At 43.0% G+C, this 26,142-nt stretch overlaps 1 protein-coding gene across 2 annotated transcripts in view; it reads left to right on the forward strand.

Annotated features, from left to right (window-relative positions):
- Nucleotides 1-1,919: 1,919 nt before the first annotated feature.
- The window catches only part of SLC9A7 (solute carrier family 9 member A7), a 126,995-nt gene continuing 102,772 nt past the window's right edge, over nucleotides 1,920-26,142 (forward strand). For both annotated transcript variants that reach the window (XM_040632600.1, XM_040632606.1), the window contains exon 1: nucleotides 1,920-2,259. In XM_040632600.1, the coding sequence (XP_040488534.1) occupies nucleotides 1,935-2,259 (325 nt within the window). In that variant the 5' untranslated portion in view covers nucleotides 1,920-1,934. The remainder of the gene's footprint in view (nucleotides 2,260-26,142) is intronic.

A 26,142-nucleotide genomic window follows, 5' to 3' on the forward strand; every position in this document is an offset into this window, starting at 1 on the left:
TTCTTTGAGGCAGTCACAAGGGTCCACTGAGGTTCAAGGGGGGAGGGAACACAGATGCCACCCTTTGATGGGGGAGCGGCAAGTTCTGGAAGAGCACATGCAGTTGGAAACACAGTTGTGGGCATTTTTGGAAAATACGGTCTGCTGTAAGTACTAAGAAGTCTGCAGAGAGAAGTTCTGTCCTCAACTTACAGGAACCCAAGAGGGTGTAATATTAAATACTATGATCAACATAACCAGTGTTCAGCAAATGTGGATTTTAGGGAATCTCCAGAAATTAGATTGTCTTCCTGTTGTGGTATAACTTTCTCTGCGACTATCCAGGTTTTTGGTGTTTGCAATTTCATCGGAAACCTGCATGGAACTTCAAGATATATGGATTTTTGCAGGGGCTGGGGGACAGTCTAGACGAATAGGGAACAGCGATAGCTAAAATCTTGAAGAGATTCCCTGCTTTTAAGAAGGCGCTAAGCAGTTTGACAGAGCGCTCACCTAGAGGGGAACCAGGAAGGCCGCAGTGCTCCAAACAGCCTTCCCGCCTAATGCCATTCCTACCCTATTCTTATTACTCTTTACTCTCTTTAGTTAAGCTTTGCTTTCTTCAAGAAATTCTCTTAAAAATGCAAACTCCTCTGGGAGAGAAAACGAACCTTTGGTATGGATTTCAGAGCAGTTCAGTAAACACTTACAAGCACAGCGTTAGGCACTGGGAATTCAGTCACTAAGAGTTCCATCACTCCAGGAGCGCCTGGCTGGTTCGGTAGGTAGAGCATGCAACTCTTGATGTTGGGGTTGTAAGTTCGAGCCCCATGTTGGGTGTAGAGAGTACTTAAAAATTAAAAAAAAATCTTTAAAAAAGAGAATTTAATCTTTTTTCTTCCTTGACCAGAGGAACAAGGCGGATTGAAAATTCTAGTTCCTGAGGAGTTGTTCCAAGAGGCTTTATCCTCCAGAGTCCACTTTATAACTTTTTTTTCCAGAGCTATCCTAAGAATCATCCAAAGATTCCCTGGGCTACCATAAGGTCAACCCACCAGGGTGATCTCCACCCTCACCCCCTGCTGCTCATCTAGCAGGAATGGCAAGTGTTCAGATCCTTCTGGTTCAACCCTGTTCCCCAAGAGGGCTAGTTACACGGTCCAGAATAAGAAGTCAGTCTATTCCCCAAGTGGTGAAGGAGCTGTTTTAACGCTTGCACCCCATTCTAACCCCTGATCAGTCCTCACTTTGGGACAGACATAGAGCAGAGGTTTGAATGAAGCCTGGTAGAGTCTGGGAAGCCCTGAAAAGCTGGAAGGTACTGTGAGAGTTGTGCAAAAAGAGGTGGAGGGGGCAACGGTGCTTCGCGAATCTTCGCTTCCCTCAGGGCGCGCTCCTACCACCCCCCCTTTACTGGGCTCAGGACAGCCGCACACTGGCCTGAGATGGAACACTTCGTGGTGGCCCCAGAGACAGGACTCGAAATGGCACAGCGCACGAACCCAAGCTGATGCTCCTGCCAGGCACCGGCGACCTCTGGCGTTGCGTTTAGGAAGCGTGGCGGCGACCGCCCAGGAACGGCCCCGCGACCCAGACCGCCTGGCCAGGTACGCCAGGACCGCGCGAGGAGCGCAGGCAGCCCAGGGGCCCACGGCCGCTCCCCTGAGTCGGAGGGCCCCAGCCCAGTCGGCTTCGGCGGCTGGGAAGGCGGCCGGCGCGGCGCAGCGCGGCTGGGGGCAGAACAGGTGCGCGGGCGGGGGGCGGTGCTTGGCGCTCCTGCGCACTGCGCGCGCCCCTCCCCCACGCGGCTCCCGGCGCAGCCCCGGCCCGGCGCGCGCGGGGGGAGGAGCTGCGGCGGCAGCGGCCACTCGTGCAGGTCGGCGGCGCCGCGGGAACCCGCCGACGGCGCGGGCTGCTGGTCCCCGCGCGCAGGAGGCGCGGGCGGCCCTGGGGCCATGGAGCCTGGTGACGCGGCTCGCCTCGGCCCGGGACGTGCGGCCCGGGCGCTGCCACCGCGGCTGCTGCTGCTGCCGCTGCTACCGCTGCTGCTGGGTCGGGGGCTGCGCGCCGCGGCCTCGGCCTCCTCTGGGGCGGCGGCCGAGGACAGCAGCGCCATGGAGGAGCTCGCCACTGAGAAGGAGGCGGAGGAGAGCCACCGGCAAGACAGCGTGAGCCTGCTCACCTTCATCCTGCTGCTCACGCTCACCATCCTCACCATCTGGCTCTTCAAGCACCGCCGGGTGCGCTTTCTGCACGAGACGGGGCTGGCCATGATCTACGGTGAGCACCCCCTACCGCGCCCACCTCCCCGACACCCCTCTGGCGGCCCGGCCGCTGCGCTCCCCCCACCCCGCCCCGCTCTGCGCTGCGCTCCCCCTTCACTTGCCAACGTGTTTCTTTTCCGTTTCCCGCTGCGACGGGGCTGGTTCCCAAGGTCAACTGTCTGCATTTTCTGGCTTTCTATTACCGTTAAAGAGAATTCCGCCTCATTTCGATGTTCTTAATCGGGGAACCAGGAAAATGAAAGGCACGGAGGTGGCCTGGTTCTGTCCGCCCGGTTCTGTTTTGCGCCCCCCCCCCGCCCCGCTTCCCGCATCGCGCTTCCGCACCCGCCCCCCCCCCACCTCCGCCCCAGTTCAGCTCAACAGGGTATGTGTGCCGCGGCGGGAGGTGGGTGACTACCCTGGGGACCGTGTCACCCCAAGAGGCTGGCCACAGTGAGGGTGGGGGCGAGGGCTGAGGGTTTCTGGGCTTGGGTATGGGCGGCCGGATGCCAGACATCCATGGTCAACCTGGGTGAGCGCCCACTTCTGAGATCTCTGTTCCCGGGTCTCTTGTATGGCCTGAAGCGCTGTGAAAGGTGAGCGTGGTACAGGATCCAGAGTAGGGCACTGCCATGGTCGGGCCTAGTCGGTTATATGGGCACGCCTCCCACTCTTCTGTCCAGGTGGGACGTTATACCCAGGTACTTGGCTTCTCCAAGGGAAGAGGGGCTTTTGTGGTCTTCAGATTTTAGCATGGACGTGACTTTGAAGATACGTTTATAGGTGGATGAAGAGGAAAAGTAGTGGTTTTTAACTCCGGAGGCAGCCGTCTTTTGTTGTGAAGGATGGGCTGATGCCACCACCCTTTTCTGGATTTAATGGCACACGCTGTGTTATCCGCAGAGTGGTCAGCACAAATCTTCCGTTATTACATGGGTGTCAGTTAGCTGTAATCTGAATCATCTCTCTCGCCACACCCCCCCCTTATGACTCCAAACTAGAACCAGGTATTCTCGTTTTGAATTAAATTCAGTGGACTTAAGGTCCAGGTGGGCATCGTCATGGGAAATAGATGAGGCCACCTCATGACTATTCCCAGTAGGGAACATTTTACTTCATCACTTTTACTGGAGGGATCTCTCCATTCAATTTCCATTCAGGGTTCCCTGATAAAGAATGGAAAGCAGACACCTGCATCTTTAATGTGAAAATTACCCTTGGCCCTGGGTCTTGCTTCTCAGGGCTCTCGATGGGTCGTTGACAGCCCAGGCTCATGGCCACCAAGGTTACAAATTGCTGTCAGGAGCCCTCTAGTTTTAAACAGGTAGAGGCCTAAGCAGATCTGTCATTGACACAGGACCAGGTCTAAAACTGAGTTTGGTTATTGCAAATTGCAGATGTGAACTCAAACTTTGGCATCAGTACCTGGCCACTCCTGACCTCTGTGGTTTGTGTCGGTCGGTGACAAATGACAAATGCCAGGGCTGCAGGTAAGCTAGGAGGTCTGAGCAGACAGCAGGGTGGGGAGTTGAAGCACGTTATCATTTCAGGGGGTTGACTGTGAGCGATAATGCAAACGAAGATTATCCTTCCAAGGCTATAGATAATCATGAAAATATTTTTATTTTATAGCCTCTAGCTCCAATTCATTAAAGTACAGTATGAAACACTTCTAGAAGGTAGATTTGACAGGCTCAAAAATACACGTTCCAGCACATGGAAAAATGAGGATTTAAAAATATTTTTTTCTGAGGGAGTACTCCATGTTCTTAGGCGCTCAGTCACCTTTATCTTAAGGCTGACAAACAATAGTGGACTTTTCCTGTGCTGATACGTACTTTTTAAGCTCATTTTGATCTTTTAGTCATTGGGGCCATGCTGCAGCATACCGTGCCATTTTGTGGTACTGAAATCTGGTTTAATTGATGATCGTTCAGAAAAGACAGCATCATCTCAACATTCTGTGTCATTTTGCTCTGTCTTTGGCTTTTAGTGTTACTTTGAAATATGCTAAGAAATTTAGTTTGTCAATATATGGTGTCCTGAGTTCTGCCCAAATATTAATATTTTGCTGTGAATATTTTGCCTCTGATTGTGAGAAAACAGTTCTCTGTCTGATGGATATTTAGTCTTCTGTTTTAGCACACACACACCCTCCATCTGAATTCTAATGTCATTTGATTAGCTAACTATTCATTATTTCCTGAAGGCTATTGGGATAGGGATTCTGATTTTTAAAAATTCAGTATGAAAATCTTTGAACACTTAAGCGAATATAGTACCGATTTTCAGGACTTTTCTTTGTTAATAATATAAGAAAACAGATTTCATTTCTTGATATCAGTAGAGGAAGTGAGTAATTGTCCTGTTGCCTCTGAGTAATAAAGGACAAAAAGACTAAGGAAACATTTGTTAAGTATCTGCTGTGTGTCGGGTGCCCAACTTAATTTCTGGAGGTAAACAATTTCATTTTTAAATATTGGTAAGTTTTAATGAGTGAAAAGAGTTCAACTGCAAGTTTCAAAACTCTTTGAAATTTAAAAATGTTAATTTCTGCCCCTTTAAAAATATTTATGTGGCACTTTAATCTGAAAGGGAAAGCTTTAATATTTATAAAGGTTATGATAAACGATATATTTATATATAGTCATAGTAAAATAAATTGTGATTATATGGGTTTGCTGGGGTAAAATATCTCTGGAAGGACAGTCAATAGACTAGTAACATTGGGTGTTTTTTGCTGGAGAGGAACTAGGTGGCTGTGACAGGAGGTGGGAGGGAAATATCACCATATACTCTTTTGTGCTTCTCGATTTTTGAATTATGGAAGCCGAATTACCTCTTGGTGTGTCCTCGCCTCCATTCTGTGCCATTTGTGATGGCATTTTAAGATGCTCCTCAAATCCTCTAGTTTGATGCCCACTTCTCCCTATTTTAAACTATATTACATTATCCGTTTTCTGTGAACTTTCAACTGTTGATTGTACCCATGGAACTTCTGGAGCCCTGGGCCTGGAATAGAGACCAAACGGGGAAGAGGAAAGAGATTTTTCCTTGCTTTCCCTCTCTCCTTTTTATTTCATGATCCCCGAGGAGGAGTTGAGTGCACGTAGGAGTGGTGTGCACCGAGAGATCCCATCTTAAGCGCTTGCTTAGATGCAGGGGACCCAAGGACAATAAGAGACACACTGTGAATGCTCAACATTTAAATGGCAAAGGGACAATTATAAGCACTCCTCCCTGACAACAGACCCAGGTAGCTGTAAGGGCCGGTGACCACAGACCAGACTCTCCAGGGACATTGAAAGCAGCCCCCCCCCCCCCCAGGCCCTGTGATGGGAGCTGCGCACCACCGCACCGCAATGGACCAGGAGCTTACCTGGCACCCGTCTAACCTGTTTTGTCAGGGCAGGGAGCTCCCAGCTGTCTGCCCCTGTACGTGACTAAGTGCCCTCTGAAAGTTCCCGGGCCCAGCAAATCTGTGCGGCAGAAATAGCAAGTGTTGGAGGCAGAGAAAGGTGGTATCAACAGACTGTGACAGTTAACTGTGGTTCTCTCTCGCGTGTGTCCTAGTTCCACTTCCCCCGTACTGTTTTGGTGACAACTGATACAGGTCCAAAGTATCTAGCTTGACCCTGGCAGCCCACCACCTGCTTCTCGCTTCCTCCACACCTCTCAGCTTGCCAAGCATGTATCGGTCAGCCCCTCCTGGTCCTGTGGACCATGGGCTCCTTGTTGCTTTGTCGGAGCTGAATTGCTACGCGCGGCCTGAGAGTGGACTCACGGGCAAAGTCTGCAAGGGGAACGACTCTTGGAAGTAGCATACAGTGAACATTTGAGTCTGTGTGTGAGTAAACATTTTGGAGCCACCCTATTCTTGGTTAATTCGGAGCCCTTGTTTTTTGTTTTGTTTTGTTTTTAAGAGCCCCTCACTTTTGCCGCAGACTGGGGCAGCTCCATATGGTCTTGCTTTGGCCCCACATCCCTTGGGTTCAAATGCTGGCCCTGTTACTTATAAAGCTGCATGAGTCCGGGTATGCTCTCTGAGCCCCGGTTTCCTCTTTTCAAAAACGGAGACGGTGTCACTCACCTCACAGGATTAGTGTATTTATTGAGACGTTGAAAAGGTCAAGTGCAGTGTCTGATACTTAAACACCTGGTAAGTCCTAGTTCTCATTCTCACTTTAGACTCTGTGATTCTTTGGCCCGCTTTGCTACTTGAGGCTCATTCAGTAGAGGCCTGCTGTAATTTAAAAATGCATCAGCATTCAGTTCGTGGGGATGAGGGGCATTGACTTTTTTTTGGTGAACTATTTGTTAATACCCAGAAAAAATTTACAACGTACCCCCCCCCCTCCTTTAGCAAGCAGTCTCAATTCTTGGACTTTGTCCTTCAGAAATACTTGTGGTTGTAGAGCCAGTTGTTGGGAGAGTGGGAGGGGAGATGTTACTTTTTCCCCTTTGTACTCTTTTGAATGGCTTGAAATTTCTATGACACTGACACATTACTTTGGCAATGGAAACTTTGTTTAAAAATAAAGCAAATAAAGCAAAACAAGTCAAGCAGAGAAAGACAATTATCATATGGTTTCACTCATTTATGGAACATAAGAAGTAGGAAGATTGGTAGGAGAACAAAGGGAAGAATGAAGAGGGGGTAAACAGAAGGGGGAATGAACCATGAGAGACTATGGACTCTGGGAAACAAACTGAGGGCTTCAGAGGGGAGGGGGCTGGGGGAATGGGATAGGCTGGTGATGGGTAGTAAGGAGGGCACGTATTGCATGGTGCACTGGGTGTTATACGCAACTAATGAATCATGGAACTTTACATCGGAAACCGGGGATGTACTGTATGGTGACTAACATAATATAATAAAAAATATTAATAAAAAATAAAGCAAACAACTTTTATGTAGGAAAAAACACATTAGAACTAAGAGAACACAGTTATGTGGTTCAGGAGCATTTTCTTTGGATATTAAGATGTTCTTTTTATAGGAATGGCTAGGCACAAAGAAAATTTGTAGTTATTTAAAAGTAATAAATGGAAGTAAAATGAATCTTAAAATGAGAAAGTGACATTTTCTGAAAGTGTTTCTTTTTTTTTTTTTAAAGATTTTATTTATTTATTTGACAGAGAGACAGCCAGCGAGAGAGGGAACACAAGCAGGGGGAGTGGGAGAGGAAGAAGCAGGCTCCAGGCAGAGGAGCCCGATGTGGGGCTCGATCCCAGAACGGTGGGATCACGCCCTGAGCCGAAGGCAGACGCTTAACAACTGCGCCACCCAGGCGCCCCGAAAGTGTTTCTTAGAACTTTCAGAAAGTAATCTTTTTGGAATGATGTAATTCGAAAATCACCATTTCACAACCCTAATGATGTAGACAAGGATTTTCCATGAATTCCAAAGCCGTAGGTGAAAGGTCATTGGGGAACACGGTACTTATACGGTGCCAAGGATAGCGCCACAGATCGCTTGCCTCTCGCAGAAGAAAGAAGGTATCTTTGCGGTGGAGAGGCCTGGCCGTCACCATCTTATATCCAAGTCATTAAATTTATCCTTGCTCCTCGTGGAACTATCTAGCAGTACGTGCCTCCCGATGAGATGCGGTAGGAAGCATACAGCTTTACCTATGTAGTCTTCATCCTCCAAATGTTTTATTTGAGTTAAATTGAGGTTTCAGGCATAACTTCCAGCTTACAGGAAATGTAGGGGATAGAGAAACAACTTATCAAATACCATGTGAAAACAATTAGACATATCCAAAACACAGGGTAACCTACAAGACCGTTGTCCTGGTTTCTTCAAGAAGTCTATGTCAAGGGAAACAAAAAGACAGGATAAGTGTCTGTTATGGACTGAATTGTACCCTCCCCCCCCCCAAGATTCATATGTTGAAGTCCTAATCCCTAAGGTGATGCTATTTGGAAGTGGAGTTTGGGGGAGGTAATTAGGTTTAGATGAGGTCATGAGGGCGGAGGGATTAGTGCCCATATAAGACAAGGAAGAGACCAAAGCTCCCTGTCTCTCTACCATGTGAGGCTCCAGTGAGAAGGCCGCCATCCACAAGCTAGGAGGAGGGCGCTAATCAGACACGGAATCTGCCGGCGCCTTGGTCTTGAACTTCCCAGCCTCCAGAACTGTGAGAAATGAATGTTGGTTGTTTAAACTACCCCGTCGATGGTATTTTGTTCTAGCAGCCTGAGTAGACTAAGAGAGTGTTCTAAGTAACTGGAGACCAAAGAGGCATAAGCAGTCACAGCACAGGAAACCTGATTAGCTCTGGTTCATGAAAATAAGCTGTTTGGGGGACAATCAGGGATGTTTATATACAGGCTTGATGTTAGATGACATTAGGGAATTACTGTTATTTTTCTTAGGTGAGATAATTGAGGTTATACAGGAGAATGTACATATTAATTGGAATTGTAGGCTGAAGTATTCAGGAGTCAAGTGTATGAGTCCTAACACATGCAACTTACTTTCAAATGGTTCAGTCAAAAAAATACACATACCACGTATATCTGGGTGGTGGGTGAAAGGGTGTGTTTTATATTCACCTTTCAGCTTTTTGGTATGTTTTGAAAATCTCCTTAAAATAGAAGTTGGGGGAAGATGTTAACCTCCCTGTTAACCTGTTAGCTGGTAACCTGTTAACCTTCCTCCCTGAAAGGACGTACGGGTGAGGCTACATGCAACCTGTTACTCTCATTAAAGTCTGACATTGGGTAATGCTGTTTGACATTAGTTTATAGGAGATGATGTTAGGCCTTCATGACTTGAGAATCAGTAACTTCTTAATGTTAATATTTTTTTTATTTTAAAGCTCACATATCTTTTGAAAAATTGCCTGTATTCCACTTCCAAGACAATAGGTGTTAGGAGACTTTTCTCTTTTGGTTTGAAGCATGCTACCTGGCTTTTTCACATTGTGGATATTTGTATTGAGGTAATGCTAGCCATTAGAACAGACCAACCCCAAATTTCAGTGGCCTAACATAAGACAAGTTCATTTTTTTTAAAGATTTTATTTATTTATTCGACAGAGATAGAGACAGCCAGCGAGAGAGGGAACACAAGCAGGGGGAGTGGGAGAGGAAGAAGCAGGCTCATAGTGGAAGAGCCTGATGTGGGGCTCGATCCCATAACGCCGGGATCACGCCCTGAGCCGAAGGCAGACGCTTAACCGCTGTGCCACCCAGGCGCCCCAAGACAAGTTCATTTTTAACTCACATGTTGGGCCAGTGCAAGAGTCTGGCAGGTGGCTCTCCCTGTGGTCATTCAGGGACCAGGTGCCTTCCATCCTGTGGCTTCCACATCCCTTAGGGCCTTGGAACCCTCCCTCTCCAGCCAGTGAATGAGGAAAGAAACAGAGGATCACACGGGGAAGAGTTTGTGCTAAGCCTCAAAGTGTTGCACGTCGCTTTGCCCACTTCCGTTGGGCAGAACTTGGTCATGAGGCCACATCTAACTGGAACAGAGGCAGGGAAATACAGTCTAGCAAGAGGAAGAGGGACAGGGTTGGAAAGCAGCTAAGCTGATCTCTGATGTAGTGTTTGATGAGTGCTTTGTCACACAGAATCCAGAAAAGAGAAGTCGTAGGACTTGCATGTGATTTTGTTGTCAATGATGATAAAGTAAAATTTTTTAAGTAATCCAGTTTGAAGAGAGTATATTCATCTGGAGTTTATGAGGTCATTTCAATATACTTATCAGCATCATGGGAGAGCTTGTTAGAGCTAGCAGGTCTGGGCCCAGACTTAAATGTCTCAGACTGGGACTCAGAAATCGGTGTTTTGGTGCATTAGCAGGGTTTTTTTTTAAAGATTTTATTTATTTTATTAGAGCGAGCATGAGCAGGGGGAGGGGCAGAGGGAGAGCACGAGAGAAAATCTCCAGCAGACTCAGCGTTGAGCATTGAGCCCGCGGTGGGGGCCTCATCTCACAACCCTGAGATCATGACCTGAGCCGAAATCAAGAGTCAGATGCTTAACTGACTGAGCCACCCAGGCACCCCTAGCAGCGTTGTTTTTTTTTTTTAAGTTGAAGTTTGAAACTCACTGCTGTAGAATATTTGTTTTCACCTTTTAAATACATTCACTATGTTGCTTGTAATTAAATAATTGTAGAAAAATAGCAACTGTTTTTTGAATACCTGCTATGATAGCCAGGCACTGTGTTAAGTATTTTGCATACTTTAAGCCATTTAACCTTCACATCAAATGTATGAAGACTGTATCGTCGGTCCCATTTTGCGAAATGAAGAAATTGAAAGTTAGGTCTAACGGCACATTTGTTTAAGGCCATATGTTTGAGATTGGTAAGTGGGAGTCTACTAAAGGATGAGATCAATATGCTTCAGGGTGCGTCTGGCCAGGAGAGAGCAGAACCTGACTCCTGCCCCGATGACCTGGTTCCAGGGGGTCTCCGACGGAAATCTGTGCCCAGAGTATAAAATAAAGCAAAGTGTCCCTTTTTATTATTAGCTGGGGCTTTGGCTCCAAACTCCAGTGCACCACTGCAAGGAGCGAGGCTGGCCAATTTGGAAGACTGGATTGTCCTATGCTAGATTGGCCTCGGGCCCTTGGATCCAAGTAGAACCAAAATGCCTGTTTGTTTTCATCCCAAAGATGTTATGCACTGATGGTTTGGGCCTCCCCTAATTCATATATTGAAATCCTAACCCCTAATTTGATGGTATTAAGAGCTATGGCCTTTGGGAAGTAATTACGTCCTGAAGATGGAGCCCTCATGAATGAGATTCGTGCCCTTATGGAAGAGACCCAGAGGTCGGCAGTCTGCATCCCAGAAGGAGAACTTCACCGGAACCTGACCATTCTACTCCCCTGATCTTGCACTTCCAGCCTCCAGAACTGTGAGAAAAATAAATGTCTGTCGTGTATAAGCCACACAGTCTGTGGCACTTTGTTAGAGCTGGCCTGACCGAGACAATATGGGAGAAGGCTACCAGTTGCGACAAGGGAAAACCCAGAAAAACCATCAAAGGATGTTCAGAGTGGCTGTGCCAGGCCTTCTCAGGTGGGAGCAGGTGCTTAAAAGCTTTCTCATCTCTAGGTGTCACTATCGCAGAGGTGGGGAGGCAGGGGGAGCTTGGTCTGTCGAGCTCCCAGGTCTCCCTACTCTTCCTATGCTAGTTCTCCCCAGGCGTGTCATAGTCTCCTCTAGAGTGCTTCCACAATACATGAGAACATAAGCCTGAATGACCGTGTAGGCAGGCATATCTGTCTTTTGTTTACTGCTGTCTCCTCTATCCCCAGAATAGTGCCAGACACATAGTAGGTGCCATGGAAATATTTGCTTAATGGATTCTATTTTGTCTAACAAAAATAAGGTGCTGTTAACACTGCTTAGCATTAAAGGTCCTTCCTTCAAGTTCTCATGCCTCAGATTCACACTGACAGTGAAGTTTCTGAGAAGGAAAACTGTACGTGTGAAAACGTCTGGCCGAATCACAGCAAGCTGTTTCAGGAAAGAGAATGAAGGGATAGGTGAGTATACGTTCGCAAAAAATGCTGTATTTGGCTGATAAGGCACATGGTGGTTTTAAAATTTTTTATTGTGGCAAAATAATATGGCAAGATTTTCCATTTTTACCATTTTTAACTGTACAATTCACCAGCATTAATGGCATTTGTAAAATTGTGTGACCATCACACCACTATTTCCAGAATTTTTTTATCGCCTCAAACAGAAACTGTGTACCCATTAAACTGTAATGCTCCCTTCCTTCCTCCCCCCACTCCCTGATATCCTCTAATCTAGTTTGTTTCTACGAATTTGCCTATTCTATATCTTTCATGTAAGTGTATTCATACACTTCTAGTCCTGACTTATTTGAATCTGACTCTTTTCGCTTGGCACAGTATTTTCAAGGTTCATCTGGGTCGTCACATGTGTATGAACTTCATTCCTTTCTCTGGCTGAATAATATTCCACTCTACATTTTGTTTATTCATTTATCAGTTCCTGGACACCTGGGTTGTTTCCACCTTTTGGCTATTATGAATAATGCTGCCGTGACATTATTCTGCCCAAGTATCCGTTTGGGCCCCTGTTTTCAATTCTTTTGAGTATATACCTGGGAATAAAATTGCTGGGTCATACAGTGATTCGATGTTTAGCTTTCTCAGGAACTGCCAAACGATTTCGCATGGCAGCAGCTGCAGCATTTTACATTCCCACCACAAGAGTTCCAGGCCCTCCACATCCTCTCCAGTACTTGTTATTTTTTTGTTGTTGTTTTTGTAGTATCCTAGTACTTGTGAAGTGGTAGCTCATTATGGTTTTGGTTTTCATTTTCTTATTGACTAATGATGTAAGGCTATTTGTACATCTTCTTTGGAGAAATGTTCATTCAGGTCATCTGCCCATTGTTAAATTGGGTTGTTTCTTTTTGTTGTCGTTGAGTTGTAATTCTTTATATATTCTGGATATTAATCTCTTATTAGATATGTGATTCGTAAATACTTTCTCCTAGTTCATGTTGCCTTTTCACAATAGTGTCCTTTGATGCACAAAAGGCTTTAATTTTGATGAAGTTCACTTTATTTTTTTTCTTTTGTTGCCTATGCTTTTGGTATCCTATCCAAGAAATCTTTGCCAAATCCAATGCCATGAAGTATTCTCTTTATGTTTTCTTTGACGAGTTTTATAGTTTTATCTCTTAAATTTAGCCTTTTGGTCTCTGTTGAGTTTTTATATATGGTATAAGGTAAGGGTCCAAATTTATTTCTTTTGTATGTGGATGTTCAGTTATACCAGCACATTTGTTGTAAAAACTGTCTCTTCCTCATTGAATGGTTTTGGCACCCTTGTCAAAAATCCGTAGACCATAGATGTGAAGGCATATTTCTAGGCTCTTAATTCTATTCCATTGGTCTATATGTCTGTCCTTATACCAGTATCACACCATTTTGATTATTGTAGCTTTGTAGCACGTTTCGAAATTGGGAAGTGTGAGTCCTCCAACTTTGTTCTTCTTCAGGATTATTTTGGCTCTTTGAAGTTCCTTGATTTTCAATAAAAGTTTTAGGATGGGTTTTTTTCATTTCTGCCATTGAGATTTTATTTTTTAAGATTTTATTTATTTGAGAGAGAGAAAAGAAAAAGAGAGAGAGAGAACAAGAGAGCACAGCAGAGTGAAGGGCAGAGGGAGAAGCAGACTCCCTGCTGAGCAGGGAGCCTGATGCAGGGCTTGATCCTGGGACTCTGGGATCATGACCTGAGGCAAAGGCAGACGTTTAACTGACTGAGCCACCCAGGTGCCCTGCCGTTGAGATTTTGATAGGGATTGCATTGAGTCTGTATGTTGCTTTGGGTACTGTTGTCATCTTAATGATTTTAAGTCTTCCATTCCATGAACATGGATATCCTTTCATTTATTTAGGTCTTTAATTTCTTTCAGCAATGTTTTGTAGTTCAGTGTACAACTGTTGCACCTCCTCAGTTAAATTTATTTTCAAATATTGAATTCCTTTTTATGCTATTGTAAATGAAATTGTTTTCTTTTTTTTAAAGATTTTATTTATTTATTTGACAGAGAGACAGCAAGAGAGGGAACACAAGCAGGGGGAGTGGGAGAGGAAGAAGCAGGCTCCCAGTGGAAGAGCCTGACATGGGGCTCGATCCCAGATCGCCGGGATCACACCCTGAGCCGAAGGCAGATGCTTAACGACTGAGCCACCCAGGCACCCCAATGAAATTGTTTTCTTAAGTTCCTTTTTGGATTGTTCACTGCTAGTGTATAGACATATGACAGATTTTTTTGGTGTTGATTTTGTATCCTGCACCTTTGTTGAATTTGTTTATTTTCTCTAACAGTTTTTTTTTTTGTTCTTTAGAGTTTTATATGTATAAGATCGTGTCGTCTGCAAATGGAGATAGTTTTACTTCTTCCTTTCTAATTGGATGCCTTTTATTTCCCTTTCTTACCTAATTGTTCTGGTTAGAACTTCCAGTCCTGTGTTGAATAGAAGTGGTGAAAGTGGGCATCCTTGTCTTCTTCCTGATCTTAGGGGAAAAGGTTTCAGTTTTTCACCATTGAGTATGATGTTAGATGTGGGTTTTTCACATATGGCCTTTATCACTTTGAGGAAGTTCCTTTTTTAAAAAAATTTATTTGTCAGAGAGAGAGAGAGAGAGAGATTGAGAGAGTGCACGCACACAAGCAGGGGGAGCAGCAGGCAGAGGGAGAAGCAGGCTTCCNGCTGAGCAAGAAGCCTGACTCAGGGCTCCATCCCAGGACCCCGGGATCATGAGCCAAGCTGAAGGCAGACGCTCAATGGACTGAGCCACCCAGGCGTCCCTGAGGAAGTTCCTTTTTATTTCTAGTTTACTGGGTGGTGGTTTTGGTTTTTTTAATCATGAAAAGGTATTTTTTTGTCAAATGCTTTTTCAACATCAACTGAGGTGATTATGTGGGGTTTTTTTCTTCATTCTATTGATGTGGTCACTGACCTTCATGTATTGACCCACCCTTGCATTCCTGGGATAAATTACATTTAGTCATAGTGTATAATTCTTTTAATGTGCTGCTGAATCTGATGAGCCAATATTTTGTGGAGGATTTTTGCATCTGTATTTATAAGGACTGTTGGTCTGTAGTTTTCTGTTCTTGTCACGTATTTGGCCTTGATATCAGAGTAATGCTGGCTTCATAGAGTCAAGAAGTATTCATTCTGCTTCAGTTTTTTGGAAGAGTTTGAGAAGGATTGTTGTTAGTTCTTCTTTAAATGTTTGGTAAAATTAACCAATAAAGCTATGTGGTCCTGGGCTTTTCTCTGTTGGGAAGTTATACAGAATTTCTGTTTCTCCTTGAGTCAATTTTGATAGTGTGTGTGTTTGTAGGAATGTGTGAATTTCATCTAGGTTACCCAATTTGTTGGTGTACAGTTATTCATAGTATTCTCTTATAATCTTTTTAACTTCTGTAAAGTTGATAGTAATGTCCCCTTTTTCATTTCTGATTTTAGTAATTTGAGTCTTCCTTCTTTTTTTTCTGAGTTACCCCAGCTACAGTTTGTCAATTTTGTTGATCTTTTCAAAGAAACAACTTTTGGGTTTCTCGATTTTTTTTCTTCTATTCTTTATTTTACTTATCTCCTCTCTAATCTTTTCATTTCCTTCCTTATTCTAGCTTTGGGTTTGATTTGCTCTTTCTTTTTTTAAGTTCCTTCAGGTATACAGTTAAGTTACTGATTTGAGATCATTCTTCTTTTTTATTTATTTATTTTTAAAGATTTTATTTATTTATTCGACAGAGATAGAGACAGCCAGCGAGAGAGGGAACACAAGCAGGGGGAGTGGGAGAGGAAGAAGCAGGCTCATAGCAGAGGAGCCTGATGTGGGGCTCGATCCTGGAACGCCGGGATCACGCCCTGAGACGAAGGCAGACGCTTAACCGCTGTGCCACCCAGGCGCCCCCATTCTTCTTTTTTAATGTAGACACTTACAGCTAAGAATTTCTCTCCGAGTGCTGTTTTTGCTGCATCTGATAACTTTTGGTACGTTATGCTGTTTTCATTTTTCCTAAGGTATTTTCTAATTTCCTTTGTGATTTCTTCTTTGCCTTATTGGTTAAGTGTGTTGTTTAATTTCCACACATTTGTGAGTTTCCCAGTTTTCCTTCTGTTATTGATTTCTAGTTCATCCCATTGTGATTGGAAAAGACACTGTATATTTTTAGTCTTTTTAAAATTTATTAAGACTTGTTTTGTGACCTAAGTTTGGTCAGTCCTGGAGAATGTTACGTTTGTACTTGAGAAGAATGTGTACTCTGCTCTTGTTGGGCTGAGTACTCTGTATGTGTCTGTTAGGTCCAGTTGGTTTATAGTATTCTTCAAGTCCTCTAGCTCTTTATTGATCTTCTGTCTTGTTTTTCTATATATTGTTGATCATCAGTTATTGAAGTTTCCACCTATTATTATAGAACTATTTGTTCCTTTAGTTCTGTCAAATTTTGCTTTGTGTATTTCAGGGGTCCATTTTTAGGTATGTATATGTTTATAATTATTGTACCTTCTTGATGGATTGAACATTTTATCAATATGTATCTTTCTCGGGGCTCCTGGGTGGCTCAGTCAGTTAAGCGTCTGCCTTCGGCTCAGGTCGTGATCCCAGGGTCCTGGGATCGAGCCCTACATCGGGCTCCCTGCTCGGCAGGAAGCCTGCTTCTCCCTCTCCGTCTGCCCCTGCTTGTTTTCCTTCTCTTGCTGTCTCTTTCTCTCTGTGTCAAATAAATAAATAACATCTTAAAATAAAATCTATCTTTGTCTATTGTAGTACTTTTTTAAATGTTTTTTTATTATATTATGTTAGTCACCATACAGTACCTCCCTGGTTTCCGATGTAAAGTTCCATGATTCATTAGTTGTGTATAACACCCAGTGCACCATGCAATACGTGCCCTCCTTACTACCCATCACCGGTCTATCCCATTCCCCCACCCCCCTCCCCTCTGAAACCCTCAGTTTGTTTCTCAGAGTCCATACTTTTTTAACTTAAAATCTATTTTGTCAGATAATATAGCCACTCCCCTTCCCTTGTGGTTGCTATTTGCATAGACTTTTTAAACTATCTTTTTACTTTTAACTTCTTTATGTCTTTGTATTTAAAGTGATTCTCTTATAGACAGCACATAGATGGATCTTGTGTTTTTACCCATTCTGCCAGTCTCTGACTTTCAATTGTAGAGCTTAATTTATTAACATTTAAAGTACTTTCTGATAAGGTAGGACTCACTTCTGCCATTTTGCTATTTGCTTTCTATATGTCTTATGTGGTTTTTGTTCCTCAATTTCTCCATTACTGCCTTTTTTATTTAGTTGATTTTTTATAGTGTACAGTTTTGATCCTCTTCTTTCCTTTTTCTGTATATTGTTATTTTCTTGCTGGTTATCTTGGAGATTTCACTTAACATCTTAAACTTTGAGTAACGTATTTTGAATAGTACCAACTTAGTTTCAGTAACATACATACTCTGCTCCTATATGTCTCTCTTGCTCTCTCTTTATATTGTTATTGTCAGAATTACATATTTATATGTTGTGTGTCTGTTAACGTAGGTTTATAATTATTATTTGAAATTGCCTTTTTAATCATATAAAAAAAAGAGTTATAAACCAAAAGTTTTTTACATTTACTTGTGTTCTTTACCAGTGTACTTTATTTTTTCATATGGCTTCGAGTTACTGTCTGGTGTCCATTCATGTCAGCTGAAGTACTTCTTAAACATTTCCTTTTTTAAAAGATTTTATTTATTTATTTGAGAGAGAGAGAATGAGAGAGAGCATGAGAGGGGAGGGTCAGAGGGAGCCCGATGCAGGACTTGATCCCGGGACTCCAGGATCATGACCTGAGCCGAAAACAGTCGTTTAACCAACTGAGCCACCCAGGTGCCCTCTTTAAGCATTTCTTATAGGTCAGGTCTACTCATAAGGAACTCCGTTAGCTTTTGTTTATCTAGAAATGTCTTAATTTGTCCTTCATTCTAGAAAGATAGCTTTTTACCTGTACAGAATTCTTGGTTGACAGTTTTTTTCTTTCAGCACTTTAAAAATGTTATTTCACTTTCCTTCTAACCTCCAAGGTTTCTGCCGAGAAATCAGATTTCATTTTCTTGAGGATCCCTTGTATGTGACAGGTCACTTTTTGCTCCTTTCAAGATTTTCTTTGTCTTTACCTTTCAACAGTTTCATAATAGTGTGTCTCAGTGTGCATCTTTTGAGTTTATCCTGGTTGGAGATCGTTGAGCTTCTTGAATGTGTAGATTAATGCATTTCATCAAATTTGGGAAGTTTTCAGCCATTATTTCTTCAAATATTCTTTCCAGTCCTTTCGCGGTCTCTTCTTCTGGGAGTTCCATAATGCATTATTGGTCCTCTTGATGGTGTCCCACAGGTCCCTTAGGCTGTGTTCACTTTTCATCGTTATTTTTACTTTCTGCTCCTCAGACTTGATAATTTCAATTGTTCTATCTTCACATTTGGGAATTCTGTCTTCTGCCTGCTCAAACATGCCATTGAGCCCCTCTAGTCAATTTTTTCTTTCAATTATTGTACTTTTCAGCTCCAGAATTCCAATGCTTCCTTTTTATAATTTCTGTTGCCTTATTGATATTCTTATTTTGTTTATACATCATTTTCCTGGTTTCCTTTATTTCATTGTTCATGGTTTCCTGTAGCTCTTTAAGCATATTTCAGATAGTTGATTTAAAGTTTTTGTCTATTATGTCCAGTATCTCAGCTTTCTCAGGAAGGAGTTTTTGTTTGGTTGCTGTAAACCTTTGGGTTTTGTCCAGAATTCTGAAAAAGTTGATTCTGACAGTTTCTGCTTATTTTTTGATGTTTCTGTGGAAGAACAGGAGTTTGGCGCTACCTTACTCCATCATTTTGCTGACATTCCTCACCACATTGTACTTCTAAAAAGTTAGATTCTGTATATTTTCAGAGATACTGTGATCTCTGGGGAAAAACAATGTTAAGTCCAGTGTTTTGTTAAATTTGTGTATCATGTTACTAAGAGAGTAAAAGTCCTGAAGTAGTCTTTTAAATTTTATTGTGGGCTCCTATCACATGCTTTTGCTGTGACGTCAGAAAGAGAAAATTCAAATTAGGGTGTAAGTGATCACGCATGGAGTTTAAGTTTATACTCAACAAATCTCTTCTTTTTTTTTTTTTTAAAGATTTCTTTTATTTATTTGACAGAGATAGAGACAGCCAGCGAGAGAGGGAACACAAGCAGGGGGAGTGGGAGAGGAAGAAGCAGGCTCATAGCAGAGGAGCCTGATGTGGGGCTCGATCCCATAACGCCGGGATCACGCCCTGAGCCGAAGGCAGACGCTTTTAACCGCTGTGCCACCCAGGCGCCCCTCAACAAATCTCTTCTTTACCCACCCCCATCTACCTCTAAAACACATTTTGGATAAAGACACGTTTACCCCAAACTGTCTTGGGTTATTAAAAAAAGTTGATTCACAGATAACTTTGTGTTGAGTGTAGAATTAAATGTAGCAGAGACTCCAGGTACCTCCCAATATTCATTCTCCCTTTCATCCTTCTAATAGGACCATTAGTTTTAGCTCAGCATATTTCTGTGCAACGAAAACACTGTATTTCCTGGCCTCTCTCATAGTTAGGTGTGGTCATATGACCAAGTTCTGGCTAAAGATTGCGCAAAGTATCTATAAGAGGGATTTGTCCAAAGTATCTATAAGAGGAAGTGAATGTGCACTTCTGCCACACCTTCTCTTTTCTTGAATGTGATTGTTATGACTAGAGCTCCAGCAGCCATATTGGATCCAGAGGTAACTTTGGGAATGGAAGACAATTCTAGCAATACAGTAAGACAGGTGGAGCTGGGATCTCTGAGAGCATAGAGCTGCCATGAAAGACTTGGACTGAATACTTTTGGACACCTTACAAGTGAGAGAGAAATGAGTGTTTGTTATTGGCTGCTGAATCTAATTGTAACTTTTACAGCAGGCTCTGAGTTCCACGTGAAACTCGAGTGTGATATATGGGGCTGTTTTGAGGACCTGATGCAGATGTTCATGGCTACAGTGGAGAAGGTGCTGCTTGGGATTCTAGGGGAGGCCAAAGAATAGGCAGTACAGGTCCAGAGAAAGGGTTTGAAGAAAGAGTTAAGATTTAAAGCACCATTTATATTTGGTAACTGCCTGGGAGTCTGATGACCGCCCACACATTTGGTGATTTGCTAGAAAGACTCATGGGATTCAGAGACATACATAGACGGAGCTATGATTTATTACAGTGAAAGGATAAACAACAGGATCAGCAAGGGAAAAAGATTTAATGGGTGGAGTCTGGAAGAGTCTGGATGTGGGCTTCCAAGGTTCTCCCTTAGAGGATTCGGGATAGGGTTTCCCAGAACAAGCTGCTTCTCCAACAATTAAATACAGCAACACATGCTCTGGGTTTCTGCCTAGGGAAGCTTGCTTAAGACTCCAACTTCTTTATTAAGGGCTTATCAGGACTCTTACTGAAATTTCTGACTCCCAGAAGGAAAGCAGGTGTTTGCCATAAATCACATTTGCAAAAACAACTTAGCCAGGCTGGTCTGGCAGGATTCAATTATCCTAGGCACACAAAACAACCTTATCAATTAGTAACGTAGGGAGTATTCTATACACCAAGTTCAAAGGGGCTATTGCAAGGATCAATCATGCAAGCCGGCTCTCCTAGAGATCACAACATCAGGCCTATTATGCTCGTGTTTTCCTGCAGAATAACACATGGTGTCAGCTGACTGTAGCATTTCGTGTTCCTGAGGTTTCCTTAATTTCATCCTCACTCTTTTGTTTTTAAAATCATTATTTTAGTTTTATTCATTTTATTTTTGTGTGTGGGCATATGTGTAAATGTCTTTATTTCACCTTCATTCTGAAAGATGTTTTTGCTGGGTGTAGAAGTCTATAGAGATTCATTTCTGTTTTTCTCCTGTCTCCATTTCCTGCTCTATCATCTTTTTGCTTATATGGTTTCTAATGAGAAATGTGATGTTAGCTTCGTCTTTGTTCCTGTGTATGTAACAGGTCTTTCTCCTCTGGTTGCTTTTAAGATTTTCTGCTTATCACTGGTTTTGAGCAATTTGATCATAACTTACCTTGGTGTAGTTTTCTTTGTGTTTCATGCACTTGGTGTTCATTTGGTTTTTTGGGTGTGTGTTTTTATAGTTTTCATTAAGTTTGTAAAAATTTTGGCTGTTATTTCTTCAAAATTTTTTTTTATCCTTTTCCCCTTCAGGGGCTCCAGTTACCTGTATATTAGACCACTTCTAAGTTGTTACACAGCTCACTGGTGCCTTTTCATATATCAGATTATGTTTTTCCATGAGTTTCATTTTGGATGGTTCTTTTGCCATGCCCTTAACTCATCTTTTTTTCCCCCTGTAATATCTAATCTGCCATTAATCATCCAGTGTAGTTTTTTAAAGATTTATTTATTTATATGAGGGGGAGGGGCAGAGGGAGAGAGAGTTTTAAGCAGAATTGGCCCTGAGTGTGGAGCCTGAGGTGGGGCTTGATCTTACGACCCTGAGATTATGACTTGAGCTGAAACCAAGTGTTGGAGGCATAACCGTCTGTGCCACCCGGGCACTCCCCCCCCCCCCAGCATATTTTTCATCTTAGATGTTATAGTTTCTACGCTCAGAAGCTCTTCCATATCTTTGCTTAACTTTTTGAACCTATGGAATATATTATGATAATTGTTTTAATGCCCTTACTGCTACTTCTAAAATTTGGGTCGGTTTCATTTGATTAGTTGATTATCCTCCCAATTATGGGTTGCACTTTCCTGCCTCTTTGTATGCCTGCTAATCTTTAGTTGGGTGCCACACATTGTAAATTTTACCTTGTTAGATGCTGGACGTGTTTGTATTCCTAAATCGTCTTGCACTTTGTTCCTAGATGCAGTTAACTTGAAAATAGTTTGATCCTTTGGGGTCTTGCTTTCATGATTTGTTAGGTAGGTCTGGAACAGTGCTGGTTATTCTCACTACTGGGGCAAGACCATCCTGATTATTCTACCAAATGCCCTGTGAATTGTGTTTTTCCAGTCTGGCTAGTGGGCACAGGTACTGTCCCTGTAGCCAAGTCTCATTCTCCCTAATCCTTTCAGATTTTTCTTTCCCCTCATCTGCATATGCTGATCTCTCCTGAATACCTGAGGGAGAGACCCTCTGTGGATCTTCAGGATTGTCTCTCTGTTTAGGTCCCCTCGCTGGTCCTCTGTCCCATGAACTCTAGCTGCCTTTGTACGTAGACTCTCAGCTTTGTCAATTTAGGGAGTTGCCTAGACTTTGTCTCAGTTTCCCCTCCTGCTTTGTGGCTTCAAAACTCTCTGAAGGCAGTAAGCTGGAGCAGTCATTGCACTCACCCCGTTTTCCCCATCTCTCAGGGATCAGTTCTTCGTTGCCTGATGTCTAGTGTCTTGAAGGCCATTATCTCATGTATTTCTTTGTTTTTGTTTCAGGCATGAAGATAAATCCAGTCCCTGTTTCTCTGTCTTGTCTGGAAGTGGAAGCCTTCATTTCATAAAGGAGTGTTGGTCTTATTTTTATTTTTTGGTCATTGTAACCCCCATACACATACGCTCTGTCTTTTGGCATTTATTTTTTTGAACTGTAGACTTTATATGTGTGTCTGTGTGTGTATGCAGTTACGTGTGTTTGTATACACACAGACACACGTTTAAAACAGGCCTACCATGGACTACCGTATTCTAGTCTAGGAATATGTTGGCTTCTGTACATTTTTGCTATTGAGAGAACTGGGGAAAGAAACAGTTGCATTCATTAGCAGAGCAGGCTGTGAATGAGCCGGAGTGCTTCTCTTCAGTGGTATGAATGAGAGATTTGTCTACTTTCCATGGCAGTGTTCTGTGGAGGGTTTGTGATGGCACTGAAGAGAGACACAGTCAAGATGGTAATCTGGTAGTGATTTTATCCATTGTGGGGAAATCGGGTGAAGGGTGGAGCTCTGATGTGGCTGATGAGGTCCTCCCAGTCCACTCAGGATAAAAGAGGCAAGTAGTTCAGTAAGGGACAACTGTGGACCAAGGCACTGGAGGACCTGAGAAGCCAAACAGGGTGCATGGAAGCAACGTGGAGGTCAGCAACAGCAGGCAGCCGCTGTCGCCCTGGGGCTGACACAGGGGGAGGGTCGCGTTACCAGAGCCCAGGAATGAGGTCTCCTGGCAGGAAGGGGAGGCTGCCTAGTGAGACATGGGACTGGAGAGAGGGCTGTCTGGTGGTAGCTTCAGCCATGGACATCACATGGCCATTACTTGAGAAGGAGAGGGGCAGAGGGGACAGAAGGAGAGAGGGAGAGAGTGCAAGCATGCGCTCCTGCAGCAAAGAGATGGAGATAGATACCCTGGCTTTTCTCTTCCACTCTAGTCTCTCGCCGTGCTGCCCATTGGACAAATCTCACTGGAAGCCACTTGGAAAGGCGCCTGGAAATGCAGTTTACTGGGGTCACCCCTTCCCTTTCCCTCCCTGTCCCCTGCAAAGGTAGCAGAGCAAGAAAGGGCAGAAAATGGATCTGAGGGCACGGAAGCCCGGGACAGGCATGATGACCCTGGCTCAAAATAAAGGCCTGTTCTGGTGTGCAGTATATCCAATACCTGGAAGAGGGAATTGGCCAACAAAACAGCAAGAAGAAGTGATAACACTGGAAGAGAAGTTTATATCTAATGTAAATAGAATTACAGTTGACCCTTGAACAACATAGGTTTGAACTGCATAAGTCCACTTATATGTGGATTTTTTTTTGATAAGTACAGTGCTGTAAATATATTTGCATTATGATTTTCTGTTTTTAAGGATTTTATTTATCCATTTGACAGAGAGAGAGCACAAGTGGAGGAGCAGCAGAGGGAGAGGGAGAAGTAGGCTCCTCGCGGGGCAGGGAGCCTGATGCAGGGCTCGATCCCAGGACCCTGGGATCATGACCTGAGACGATTAACCGAATGAACCACCCAGGCGCCCTCTTACAATTTTCTTAACATTTTCTGTTCTCTAGTTTATTGTAAGAATACAGTATATAACACATACAACATACAAAGTATGTGTTACCAGACTACATTATGAGTAAGGCTTCTGCTCAGCAGTAGGCTATTCGTTACGTTTTGGGGGAGTGAAAGGTTATACCTGGATTTTTTACTGCATGGGGGGGGTCGGTGCCCCAATGCCTGCGTTGTTCAAGGGTCAGCTGTTTAGACAAAATAACTGATAGCAGAAATGTTGACACTGCCACCATTTGAGAAACTCTAGATCACAGCCAGAAGAACTTAAAGAAGGGGAGCTTACTGCTGTAAATGAGCAAAGTGGTCGCGATGAAAAGTATGAAGGTTTCAGAGGAAGTGATGGCAGCAAAAAAAGAGTTCCTCAGATTGAAGGAACTCTTGGAGATATTTCAAGACATTGAAAGAGCTAAGATATGATGTGGAAGCTGATCCTAGCCTAGGAAGGAGTGTGACCATTTGTCATGGCATAGAAAAGGTGCTTGCTCTGTATTGTAAGTTATAGGACAAGAAAAAGAAAGCAAGCACTGTTCAAACTATTCAATAAGCGGGTTTTTTTTTTCCCCAAAGAAATAGCTTTAGTTCTCAATATTTCTGATGTTTTAAATTATGGTGCACTAAATAAATATTAGTTTTACTGTCTTTTCATTTTCTCTTTACATTTATAGCCAAGAGTAAGAGTCTTTAATGTTTCGGCAAAATTTTTTAAAGACCACGGGACAATTATATTTTTTTCCCATTGATTAACATTCCTTTTCTTCCTTTTTTTTTAATAGAGAGAGTGAGAGTGCACACAGACAGGTAGTGGGGGGAGGGGCAAGGGAGTGGGAGAGAGAGAATCTTAAACCACCCAGTAGTGTGGAGCCCAACTTATGTGGAGCCTCACTCTCATGACCCTGAGATCATGACCTGAGCCAAAATCAAGAGTCAGCCACTTAACCGACTGAGCCATCCAGGCAACCCAAGATTGCTTTTCGTACTTTCAGCCTGTATAGTCATTATTGTGGTTTCCAGTACCATGCAGGACTGTCTACACTATTCAGCAATTAAAAAGAATGAAGTGCTGATTCATATGAAAACACAGATGAACCTCAAAAACGTTATGCTAAATGAAAGAAGTCATACACAAAAGGACACCTACTGTGTGATTCCATTTATGTGAAATATTTCGAAAAAGCAAATGTGTAGAAACAGAGTGTATTAGTGGTTGCCTGGGGCTGGGAGTGGAAACTGGTATTAACTGTAAGTGGATATCTAGGGATCTCACTGGGCTAAAGGTGGTGATGGTTGCATAACTTGGTAAATGTACTAACAAATATTGTACACTTAAATTGGGTGAATTTTATGGAATCAAAGTTGTTTTTTCTTAAAAATGAAGGTGATGGGGTGCCTGGCTGCCTCAGTCTGTGAAGTGTGCGACTCTCGATCTCAGGGTTGTGAGTTTGAGCCCCAGATCGAGTGTGGCACTTACCTAAAAATAAAATATTTTTTAAAAAATGAAGGTGAATATGTATTCCCAGATAAGTAAAGACTGAAATAATTTGTTTCTGGCAGATCTGCCTTAAAAGAAATACTAAAGGAAGTCTTTTAGGCTCAAAGGAAATGACATTGGACAACAACTCAAGTGCACACAAGGAAGTAAAGACTACTGGAAAAATGTAAATATATGAGTAACTATAAAAAACTGCATAAATATATACATTTTTCTCTTTTGTTCTCAACTTTTAAAGAGACATAAAATTGAACTAAACAATGATTATAATGCTGTATTGTTAGGTTTGTAGCACATGCAGATGACATTTTAAGATACTAGCATGAAGGACGTGTGTGAAAATGGAGCTAGGATCAAAGAATGTTTCAATTTCAGAAATTCCTTTTTTTTAAAAGATTTTATTTACTTGAGAGAGAGCAAGCGAGAGAGAGAAAGCACAAGCGGGGAGGAGGGGCAGAAGGAGAGGGAGAAGAGGGCTCCCTGCCCCAGGACCCCAGGGTCATGACCTAAGCTGAAGGCAGACACCGACTGAGCCACCCAGGTGCCCCAATTTCAATAATTCCTTACTGGAATTAAATTAACATCACACTGAAGTAGACTGGAATGAAGACGACTATTATAATCCCTAGACAAAATAACTAAAAAATATAGTAAAAAAACCTCAAAGGAATTATGATTATACATACACCCAAATATATATATGTACATATACATATGCACACAAGTGCACACACAGAAAGTGCAGACGCATGCGTGTGCACACAAGGAGGCAGTGAAAAAGTAGCAAAGATCCAAAGTGACATGAAACATACAGAAAATCAGTAGCAAATATGGCGGTCATAA

The sequence above is a fragment of the Ursus maritimus genome (genome assembly GCF_017311325.1).
Source record: "Ursus maritimus isolate PB19 chromosome X unlocalized genomic scaffold, ASM1731132v1 scaffold_X1, whole genome shotgun sequence".
Lineage (NCBI taxonomy): Eukaryota > Metazoa > Chordata > Mammalia > Carnivora > Ursidae > Ursus > Ursus maritimus.